The sequence below is a fragment of the Mixophyes fleayi genome, chromosome 4, assembly GCF_038048845.1.
Source record: "Mixophyes fleayi isolate aMixFle1 chromosome 4, aMixFle1.hap1, whole genome shotgun sequence".
NCBI classification, from domain to species: domain Eukaryota; kingdom Metazoa; phylum Chordata; class Amphibia; order Anura; family Limnodynastidae; genus Mixophyes; species Mixophyes fleayi.
In genome coordinates, this window is record NC_134405.1 from 180,130,485 (window position 1) to 180,143,189 (window position 12,705).

Genomic DNA, 12,705 nt, shown 5'->3' on the forward strand with positions numbered 1-12,705 from the left:
GCTTTGCTGATTATTATTATGAGCCTATAGTTTGCCCAGTCCACCCCTATAGCGAAATAATTCCAGGTATTGTCTGCAAATCGCTATTGTGCATGTGAACCCCATGGATTACAACTGCCAGACAACGTGGTATGGATCTAATGTAACCCCACCAATACACTATGCTTGCAATTACACATTGAATACACGCTGTCCCGTTAACCCTGTGTACACCTTTCTTACAGCTGCCAGATATACAATCTCCCTTGATTCCCAGAGTTAATATTTAAGGAGCACATGATCCTTTAGCAATGCAACAATATTTTCAATAAACAGAACACATTTTGGGATTGCTTTTGCTATTCCATTGGTGATGGTTTTTTTACTAATTTTCTGTTTTTAAATCCTAGTCAGTTCTCACTCTAAAGCTAAAATCTTTCTTGAATATGCATATAGACTTTGTGTGCTAGCAATTGTCTTTGTTTAGAACATCGCACGCTGTGTACTTTCAATATTATATTCATGTACTAGCAGAATACCCGGCGTTGCCCGGGATTTAAAGAATGTTTATTTACAAAAATCAATCTAAATATTAAACATACATGTAAATATCATGTTAAAATTGGACCAGTAGAAGGTGAAAAGTGAAAATGTCAAACTGTATTTGAACTGTATATGATGGAACGAACCGATAAACAATTACTTCAAAACAGCTTGATAAACTATATTTCTCGTTTCTTCATTTGGGGCAAATACATACAAATTTCTTGGTGATCCAACTCTTGAGCACACAACGTAAAACTGTCCATGAGAAAAGCAAGGTGATTCCAAGTTGACTCCAGCTACATGTAAAGATTGTCCTTGGGCCTTATTGATAGACATGGCAAAAGCTAAACGAACTGGAAATTGTAGACGCTTAAATTGAAATGGCATATCAGATGGAATGAGAGGTATGCGTGGAATGAAAGCATGTTCCTCTGATTAAATTCATTCCCTGCAATAACAACTGCCACCTCATTTATAACTGGGGCATTGAAACGTCGCTCGTGCTCTCCAGCGGGTGTCCTGTCAGCTCGAATAACTAACCTGTAATCTTCTGTCGGCATATGATCCAGTGCAATTTTGAAGCTTTGTACATAATTGTTATAGGTATCAAAAAATGACTGTAACTGTAAGATAATATCCACACGTGTTCCCGAAATAGTGGTGCAACGATGCTGTGCCTGTTCCCGTTCATCTCCCATAAAATATATTTGAAGGAACTGGTGCTCTTCATTTTCAAGGGGTAACATGGCTCCAATTCTATGATAAACTTGCCCTTGAACTTTAAATGTCGGCATAAATCCCCGTTCAGCAACAATGCTCGTTGAGCCAAATGAAGTCATTTGAAAAGCAGAGTTGTACTGTCTGATGTTCTGAAGAAAATGTTTTGATGCATCCGTTTCATTGGCCATAAGTGACTTTAGTGGTTCTGGAGGTGTTTGAAGTACAGGCAACCTTACTTTTCCATTACAGCAACACATTCCTTTACTTTCGCCACTCCACTTCAGAGCACCACAATGAGGGCAGGCATGTTCCATCCGTCCAATGACAAAGCTTTCTGAAATAGCCGCTGCACTTACTGGATTGTAAACAAAAGCTGCACCTTGTAATTCTAAACTGGTAGATCTCATAGCAACTTGTCTTGTTCTTTCAGCTTCTAGCCTTGCATTTCTTTCTTGCTCAGATTCTTCATCTCTGGCAACAGCATGAGCTGTACGATTACGTTCTCGCCTTGCATTTCTCTCATGCTCAGATTCTGCAGCACTGGCAACAGCATGAGCTGTGCGATCAGCATCCAGCCTAACAGATCTTTCTTCTGGAGATTACTTATCTCTGGCATCAGCATGAGATGTACGATTACGTTCTCGCCTTGCATTTCTCTGATGCTCAGATTCTGCAGCACTGGCAACAGCATGAGCTGTGTGATCAGCTTCCAGCCTAACAGATCTTTCTTCTGGAGATTCCTCAGCTCTGGCAACAGCATGAGATGTGCGATTACATTCCCGCCTTGTATTTCTCGCTTGCTCAGATTCTGCAGCACTGGCAACAGCATGAGCTGTGCGATCCGCTTTCAGCCTAGCAAATCGTTCTTCCTGAGATTCCTTAGCTCTGGCAACAGCATGAGCTGTGCGATCACGTTCAAGTCTTCTAAATCTTTGTTCTTGAGATTCCACTGTCCGAGAAGATTGTTTATTTGCCACTAACATTTTATTCCTTGTGGAATTGTTTTTATTTCCACCATATCTAGCTCTTTTCTTTCGTGGCATTTTATTATTTCAAGTTCATGCGTACCAGGAAAGAACAATAAATTATTCAGGAAGATAATACGTGCACAACTGCTAACACATTTGTAAAAGAAAAGAAGAATACATAGGAAGACAGAAGGACAGCAGTCTCCAGGCCTCAGCTAGAGCCACTGTTGCCATGGTGACGTGGCATCAACTTCCTGTATGCCATGAGGTTAGATAGTTATATGTGTAATGTGCAGTGATGAGCAGCAGGGGCCTCAGCTTTTGTTGGGGCTGCTGTTCTCATGGTGTTGCTGTCACAGCCGCTTCCTCTTATTTTTCCGCCATGGCCCGAATTACCCAAGATCCTCCGCAGTGTTGAAAACTGTGGATTTGTATAGAAAGATAGAAGGACAGCAGTATATAGGCCTTACCTTGTTTTTGGGGCCACCGTTGCCTGGGATTTTAAGAATGAACCTGTAGAGATTTAAGTAATATGCCCCCACAATATTTGTTCTCAGATTAAAAGTCATATGTGTACCAAGTTTGGTGTAAATTGTTCCAGACATTCCAGAGTTATGGTCGTTTTCGATGATTTTTAGGTGTTACCCCCCTCGCCACCCCCACCCCGCAATGAATTTCAATTTTAAATTTTTTTAGTTGCCTCCGTCATGTTTTAATACACTCGTATGCAAAATTTCATGATCTTCGCTTGAAAAATGTGGATTTGTATAGAAAGACAGACAGAAGGACAGAAGGACAGAAGGACAAATTTTCTCTTTTATATATTAGATGTATTACAAAATGTTGGTAGTGAACACTGTACGCATCACCAACTTCAGGAATTTTTTACTGACGTAGGTGAATGAGTTCCAACTCTACTTCACCAAAAGAGTGGATTCCCTTTATATCTCTCTACAGTTGGTTATTGGTTGTGTAGCTTAAAGATATAGCAGCTATAAGTTTCTGTATTTTGTCACATTGGTCAGAGACAATACTGCAATAATAGCAATGTTCATTGTTTGAGTACAATGTTGATGTGAGAGTTTATTATTTATAATATAATCACATTCAAACAATTATTTTCATGGCATTCCCCCAAAAATATTATATCATCAATAATCCTTGTACAAAATATACGTGATAGATCACTGTAACTTAGACACAAATTAATGCAAGAGCACACAAATAAGCACCCATTACACTACATAATACTTGTGCATAAAACCATTTTGCAGCCTTCTTGCTAAGTTCTCTAGGAAAATAATCAAACTAAAATGTACGCGATTAAAGGCTTAAGTCTTGATTAATTTGTATTAGTCGCCAAGTACCTAGATTACTGAGATTTCATCCACAGAATTCTTTGATATAGAATATATAGTCTACAGTAGGATTACAATAAATAAAATAGAAAAAACATCTTTTCCACTCCACAAAATACTTGAATTTCATGTCTTGCTCAAAACCATTATTGCGACCTATATTGTGCCTTCATGTTGCACTTTGGCGGAAGAGAACATTTCCAGGCTATGTGGAGTTTGTATGTTCTCCACGTGTTTGTGTGGGTTTCCTCCGGGTGCTCCGGTTATCTCCCACATTCCAAAAACATACTGATAGGCTAATTGACTTCTATTAAATTGCCCTTAGTCTCTCTCAGTCTGTGTGTATATTAGGGGATTTAGATTATAAGCTCCAATGGGACAGAGACTGATGTGAGCGGAGTTCTCTGAACTGCGCTGCGGAATTAGTGGCGCTATATAAATAAATGGTGATGATGATTATGATGATATGCTCAGCAATGTTAAAAGAATTCACACACAAAAAATAATAAAGACAGACCCATTTCCCCCTCACATTCATGACAAGTTTAAGCCATAAATGGAACCTAAATCTAGAAATATTTTAGGAGAGAAATATAAATGTTTAGCTGGTACTAAAGTGGTAGTCGGTTGGTTTTATATTTTTGCACAGTGTGTCATTTGACATTATTGGAAATGATATCACACAATGTGGTTTATTATCCACACAGGTATTCATACACATATTGCTGTAGTTCATGTGAATCTGCCATAAATATATTTATACAAACCAAATGTAGTATCCAAGAAGCATTAATCAGTAATCCTTAAAGTGTGGCTTTTCTGAGATGAAGTGTATTATGTCTTTACAGGTGGTGTTTGCATTGCCCAATCACTGAAAATCCCTCGAGAACCCAAACCAGGAGAATTTGATAAAATCATTAAACGCCTGCTGGAGACCCCTCATGCTCGTGCAATAATCATTTTTGCAAATGAAGATGACATAAGGTGATAGTTTTCTCTTTTTGTTTGAAACATGTTTGATCTTCTCCAGTGGCAGGAGAATTGCACAAACCTCTTTATTTCTTATCAGTTTTACATCACCACGTCAAGTATATTCTTGTGAGACTGAAGGTGCAGAAAATTTCAATTGCATTTAAACAAATGCTATTCTGCTGTCCCTTTGAGACGATCTTGCTGTCTACTTGAAATTGTGTAGCATCCGTTGGATTAAGTCATGAGATTGAGTAAATGAAATAAGATAAATGAAATGAGAATGATAGACAGTATATGGTACATTAGGGTTAGACAAAAATAAATGAACATGAACTGCAGATACAGATAGACGCTAGCGTCTTTTTCTGAAGAAGGGGTCAAGTTGACAGAATGATTGACTAATTGTTTCCTCCCTGAATGTTTAGTGCATCTGGTTAATGCATCTTGAGTTAAATCAATAGCATTGTGTTCCTTTTTTTGTGTGTTGCAGACGAATTCTAGAATCAGCCAAACGAAACAATCAAACTGGACACTTTCTCTGGATTGGCTCAGACAGCTGGGGCTCTAAAATTGCACCAGTATACCAACAAGAGGAGATAGCAGAAGGCGCTGTTACAATACTACCAAAGAGAGCCTCAATAGATGGTAAAATAACTCTTTTGCTGTACAGTGAAACACAGTTGCACACAATGTAATATTTATATTGACAACATTTAATTTGACAGTGGCATTTATAGTATATAATATATTAATGGTTATATATTAACATTTCTCAAAGGTGTAAGTATGTGCTGATTCTATAGCATCCAATCAGCTTACAGCTGTCTAAAGCAAGTTGGACTATGAAAACAAATGTCTAATTAGTTGCTATATATTTAGTTTAAGTTTGCACATTTGAGCAATGTTAGTAAATAACCATATTAATGTTTTTATTGTATTTTTAATTAAGGACTCCTTGCTTTTACAATTTACTATTTAATTACTAATTAATATTTACTATGTGTGTAAAGAGGGGAGAACATATAGCAAAGCATATCAACACTAAAATTGATAAACTCTCAGTTAAAGTGTGCTTTCAACACATAAGAAAGTTATGATTCAGATCCTTCTGTACATTTCAGAAATGAAAACAAATAGCAATTATAAGTACAAATCCCCATGAAATCATAATATACTCTTTCTCTGCATTAATGATCATTTCTGTTTTTATGGAATAGGATTTGATAGATATTTTAGAAGCCGGTCGTTAGCCAATAACCGAAGAAATGTATGGTTTGCAGAGTTTTGGGAAGAAAACTTTGGCTGCAAACTGGGATCACATGGCAAAAAAAATAGTCATTTAAAGAAATGCACAGGTAAGCAGATGTATAATATCTTACTTTATTTTAGCAACATTTTTAAGTCTTCCAAAACTGAAGGAAATCAATCTGTGGACAATAAATGTTTGATTAACAACTAGCAATGTGGACATTAGGTAAAATATTTTTTTCTTTGTATGTATTGTTATAGTCTAGTGTAGAAAAAAAATTGACTGTCATTGTAATTACCTGAGCTTGTTGGTGGCCTATGCAGACTCCTTTGAAAGATATTTGTCTGCTTCATGTTGAGTCAATTTTATTGAAGGTTTTATGTGGATTTGTTGCTAACTTATAGATTACAGCCAGGCCTTTTAGGCATTCAGTACCAGAGAGACTGCTGACCCAATGCTGATTGATGACAATTGCATTTGTGCTCATCCTCCAGACAAGACCATTAAATTATTAGCATGTAAGGGATAAAATGTTTTAACAAGAACACCTCAATTACATCATTTTACCTAAATGAACAATGTTTTTACATGGGAATGTTATACTTTTTTGGGGAAAATATTTTTTTTGCATCTACCGAAATAGAAAATTGTCATCTTTATTGCCACACAATATAAGAAATGTTCATCATATCTGTTTCATAAAGAGATCATTTCATAACAATGCTGTTGAAATCAAGCAGTGGTAGTGTGCTAACTGGCCTTGACTATGAACCGCAATGCATGTTTAGTATAAACATTATCAAACATTAGAAACGTATAGAATGTTGGCTTAGATTTTACCTCTACTTTAAATGTATTTTACTCATATTAATGCTTTACATTGTGGTTAAAATAAGTAGTATGTTAATAGCTTATATAACTTGTGTACCTGTAAAATTTATATGTTGCTCAAATCCAGTATTTGTTTAAGTACAAACAAGTTTAACTTAAAGATGGAACTAAGTTTGTTCTACTACACAGAAGATGAATATGTTATATATGTTATGCCAAATTATTCATTTATTTCTGCAATTACCCTGCTTCATAGGGGACTACCTAGACATTTGTGTGCCCCATAGCAGAATATAATAAAGACCCCTATGTACATTAGGCAGACAGTTTTTAACCCCCCCTAGCTTAATGAAGTTTCCTAGCAGAATTGCCGCATTCCTATTGCCTGGACTTCTGCTGTCTAAGGGTACTCATCTCTGAACATATCTAATGTCCGATTCTCCAAATTTGAATTTGAGTGTGAACTCCAGAAGATGCTGGAGGTTGATGCAGCTACTTAGCCAAGTAACAACCACTGTATGCAGGAGAAACATTCACTGCAAGCAACTGTCAGAGTTGAGGTTTTCACAAATACCAGGGGTCCCAGTATTGGAGCCAAGACAGTTTTGCTAGTTGAAGAGCAGAAACCCTCCTGCCATGAGGCATGGAGATTGTCTTACCTCACAGCGCATACTCTAGAGGAGTGTGGGGTACACAATAGCAATGAATAAACTTTGGACAACAATTAGTAAGACAGAAGGATGCTGATTGCTGTAATGTAGACATGTTGGAAACACCGAATTCGTGAAAAAGTGACAGACAACAATTCCGACATCCCTGCTATCCTTTGCAGACAGGAGAACATGCCAGCACTCAGATTGAAGTCACTTCAAATAGCAACAGTTACTTTACTAGTATTAAGGGGGCAATGTGAGGACCCACCAGCACTATAATGTCAAACCCTTTGTAAAAAACATTATAGAGCTGACGGGTCCTCGCATTGCCTCCTTAATACTAGCAATGTAGCTGTCGCAATTTGAAGTAACATAAATCTGAGTGCCGACATGATCTCCTGTCGGCGTTAATAGCAGGGTTGCTGGAATTGATCTGTCACTTTTTCACTAAGTCAGTATTTCCTATGTGTCTAAATTACAGCAATCTACATTGTTCTGTCACACTAACTGTTGTTGGAAATGTAGTTATCACACTAATGACTACCATCGCTAGAGGACAGCAGTAGGGGCAATAATTCATATTTTGCATTAAGAAAAATATTGTCAGCTCACCTGCCTGTCCCATCACAATTGCCTGTCACTAGTAGTTTACAGAGATGCAAGCGGCCCACAGTGATAGGTCAGTGAATAATCAGATCACCGTTCGCTTTCAAAATACAGATACAAGAGGAGGAGAGTAGCCATCTAATCATTCAGCTGCCTCTGCATTCATTCTGCATACCTTCAAAGCATCAATGATAGGCAGCAGGAGAAGGGAGGTCAGTTAGCAATCGGGGGAACAGATTATAGGTCAGTTGTCATAGACACACCCAGTTAAAAAAAAAACATTTTTTTAAACAACTATCAATTTTTCCTGAAAGATACCTTTACTTATATAAGAGATTACTTAGCATTAGTTTAATTGTTTATTGCTTATATCCAAGCTTAATCTAAATGATGCTATAGTGGTTCTATTTTTTAATCTTTTAAAATGTTGTTGTTTTTTTTTCCCTCCATGAAATAAATGTGTTTTCACATGTGATTTTGATATTTTGGCTACCTTTATTGTATTGCAACAAACTATTTTGCTATTGCAAATGGTTTGTTTTATCACCTCAGCAAGGGCAAAAGTTTTTAGGATGCTTTCATGTAAATTTTGGTGCATCCATGGACAACAGATGTTAGTAAACATGTTTGTAGTAAAAATATACAGGTAATGGCCAAAATAATGGAAACCCCTGGGTATATAAAGGATATCGAGCTTATTGAAAGAGCTTTTACCCAGATGCAGTACATGTGTTAATAAGGCAAGTAACATTCCAGCATTGTCAGGGTCACATATAAAAATGATGGACTTTCCTGGTTGCCTATAATTATGTTGAGAATTATTACAAGAGAAGACCTCAGTGACTGTAAAAGAGAGATATTTGTCAGGCCACATTTGACAGGAACTTCTGTGATTAGCCTAGCTCGTTTATGTTTCACTGAACTCTGAGGGAAAAAAAACGTTGGCAAAGGGTTACCGAGAGCGCATACTCCACTATTGTGATATCCATGCATTAATATGAAGTGCAAGGCAAAACAAATGAGCACATAAAGATAAAATGGCTGCAAAATTGAACCTGTGGCATAAACAGTAGGTTTAATAAAAAAAGTTCTGGAGAGAATGTCACCTAGGAGAATATCATATTCGTAGCACTTAAACCACTTATCACAACTGACAATGCATTTTTGTGGGTTTAGTAGTACAAAGATCATTGACAATGGACCACTGAGCAATGGAAGAAGGCCAAGTGAATCATCATTGACAAGAGGGTGATAATACATGTGACACCAAACTAAAAAAACTCTACAGTGCTTGAGTATGACAGTGAAGGCTTCTAGTTGTTCTGGAATTTTTGGGTTTACATTTCCTGGCCTAATTTAACACAGATGACAACATATCTGGTAATGAGATTTGGATACTAGTACTTAAATTCAGCTGTTGCTGTAGGAGGGTAACTGCATTGATGAAAACTATAAGGTACTATGATATAAGAGTTCTGGGAAAGCAGAGACATCAAAGAAAACTGGAATGAAACAGGAAGCAGCTAGGATCAGGAATCCCTAGCTGTGCTTTGAGCTCACGGAGTTACTGTGCTTATTGTTTACTGTACTATGCTGTCTCTCCTCGTATTGTAATTTAGTTTGTCCCTGTTCGGCGCTACGGACACCTAGTGGCACCCTATAAATAAAAATTAATAATAAATGGATGCAGGATACCAGAAAACAAAGGGGTGGCTAAAGCCTAGATCAGCAGTCTGTACAGAGGAACAAACAATGACCAGATATTAGGCAGATTGTGACATTTAACCCCTTACAAGTAAAGTTCACAAAGTCTAAAACAGCTGTACCTCTGGTGGAACACAGGAACTATATGTCATAAAATGTTCAGAATACAGTTCTGACAATATATCAGCAATGTTCAGCGATTTTCTGTAAATCTATAAAAGCTGTGCAACAAATTTGTGATCATTATATCATATTTACAAAAAACAATATACAGTACAACCTTATATTAATTTAACACTTAGTTCACTTGTCGCAATATATAGATGAAAAACAATGTATGTTGGTTCTGAAAAAAATGTGTATACTAATTTTAGCGAGTTTCAGGGATGTCAGGATTTATGTCACAATTGGAGTCTGAGATCTGTGAAAGTATAGAATTCGTTATTACACTTGAAAACTTATAAGAATGCATATGGATTGCACATGGGTAGCCAAGTGGCAGGAATTTAGTATAGAACACGAGTTTCAGAGTGTCAGGAACTCAGGATTGCACTGGAATATCCTACTGTCATGAACTCACTATTGCACATGGGTAGAAGACTGTCAGGAGCTTGGGATTACACTTGAGTAGCAGAGTGTCAAGAACTCAGGGCTGCTCACTGGTATCAGGGTATCAGGAACTTGGGATTGCATGCTGGTACCAAAATGTCAGTAACTTTTGATAGCAGAAGGGTTAGAGGAGTGTCAGGAACTCATGATTTAACATGGTTAGCAGAGTGGCAAAACTCAGTATTGCATACAAATAACAGGCTGAAAGACAGAATTGCATTCTGGGAACAGGTTGCTAGGAACATAGGACTGTACATCGAGAACAGGGTGCCAGGAACTCAGGAAAGCATGAAAAGAAAAGAAAGAAAACCCTTAATGTAACCAGCAGATGTAATGTATAGGCTGTCATACCTCTAACAACACAGTGGATATCAAGATAATGAAAATCTTATAAGTGCTTGGAAATAATAAAAAAAATACTTGAAAAAGCCTTTTATAGGATAAATAAACTTGGGAATTGTTAGCAACAATATGCCTGATACCAAATTTAATATACAAATCTCCAGTACTAAAATATCAGCCTACATCATCAGGTTTTTATATGCAAAATTAAAAGACCTTTACAAAAAACAGTGTCAATCATGAATAGGCTGAAGACAAACATAATTCAACTCTGTAGCTTCACTCAGAATCCCCCCTGTAGTGTGTGATTTAACTTTAACTTTAAAGAGGACACTGCAGGGGAGATTTTGTGAGACACTGCAGAGTTGAAGTGTGTTTATCTTCAGCCTACTCTTCGTTGTAACTGTTTATGGTAAGGTTTTCTTTACTTTGCATCTAAAACCATGTTGTTGTACCCTGAAGTTTTAATATGGGCAGATTCATGTATTGAATTTGGTGTCTTATGGATTTTTAATAAAACTAGAGATTGTTTTTAAGAATTAGACATATTAGGCATGATTCAGAGTGGAATGCAAGTGTATGCATAACTTGGAATTGAAAAGACGCATGCAATACCATATTCAGCATTGAAGATGCATCCAGGTCGGCATGAGTAGTAGATGTTTCTGCTTGACAAAAGACACACGCCTCAGACACTTGTTTTTTTTATGTTATGAACGCAATTGCTATGAAGCATTATTTAATCATAAATAACCTAGCTAATACATACGGAGTAACACAATCTTCCAGAAATGTGTAAAATATAAAAAAATCAACTTTGCTATAACACACTCAGCAAATCCTAATTTGTAGCTGAGTGGCTACAAAAGTCTCAATAATCATCTGTGAATCATACACAAACATTTAATTCCAAGTGGTTCTCTAGTTTGGGTGTTTGACATCATCACCATCTGCTACTTACACCTGTCCCTGACCACCTGCAATAAAATCACTTTTTCAGCCATATCTGCAACTACTTGCTATTCTGAATCTGTATGCTATTGCTCGAACATGCCCTTACTGTTTGTTGTCTATGTTATAACACTACTTTTCTTTCCCATCACGCCGGGAGTAAAAAGTCTTAAGTGCAAAAAACACACAGATATGCTATGCAAACAAACTCACTCTGAATTAGGTCCACTTATGATTCACAAGTTTACTTAACCTATGATAGCCATTTTTTTAAGTACTTTTGCTTTCCAAGCACTTTAAGGTTTTTTTCTCTTTTTTAAACTGGGAACAGGGTGCTAGGAACAAAGGATATCCCACTGGGAAAAGGGTGCCAGGAACTCAGGATAGCACACAGGGAACAGGATGCCAGAAACTGAGGTTTGCACACTGGGAACAGGATGCCAGGTACTCAGATTTATGCACAGGAAACATGGTGTTAGAAACTCAGGATTGCAGGATCAGGATACCAGGAATATAGGATTGCAAGATCAGAATATCAGGAGCTGAGGATAACAGAAACAGGATCAGAACTCACAGGAGCTGTAACTGTGTACTCACATAAGCTCAACAATGATCTGGCTATGATTGCAGAGCTAGCCAGAGTTTAAATGCCAGTCAACAGGTGCATAACTGCTGGGGAAAGCCGCAGGTTTAATTAACTGCTGCATTGTTGGAAGAGCTGAAATCCAAGATATAGCAACATATTACTTGATGTATGATATTGTAACTACAAATTCCACAGTCAGCTTCAAGCCCTAACAGTGAGATGTGCAGACTTTTTCCATCTGTAGTTTGAGTTCCAGATCCATAATGCTATTAACCTGCTCCTACATATAGGTGCAAAGATACAATAAATGCTTCACCACTTCAGGTGGTACATTTCTTTTTTAATTGTATTTAGTGTATTTGATTGTGACATTTCTAAGTGTGTGTACTATGTAAAATACTATCTGGTCTGGTTCATGAACTATGCTGCTGACAACATCTGTTAGGTTTCTTATTTTAGTGAAGACTTTTCAGAATTTGAACATCTAAAACATCTTTTACATTTCTTCCACATTATTATTATTATCATTATTATTATTATTATTGATATTATCCAGTGATATTTGTACATAATTGGATACCTTTGTGTAACCCCAGTCCAGAATGATTTAGTCTAATGAAAAATATTATAC

At 37.0% G+C, this 12,705-nt stretch overlaps 1 protein-coding gene across 1 annotated transcript in view; it reads left to right on the forward strand.

Annotated features, from left to right (window-relative positions):
• Window positions 1-12,705, forward strand: part of GRM8 (glutamate metabotropic receptor 8) — a 956,579-nt gene that overhangs the window by 544,626 nt on the left and 399,248 nt on the right. The window contains exons 4-6 of the mRNA XM_075208924.1: window positions 4,420-4,555; window positions 5,034-5,188; window positions 5,761-5,898. Coding sequence (XP_075065025.1) covers window positions 4,420-4,555; window positions 5,034-5,188; window positions 5,761-5,898 — 429 coding nt within the window. The remainder of the gene's footprint in view (window positions 1-4,419; window positions 4,556-5,033; window positions 5,189-5,760; window positions 5,899-12,705) is intronic.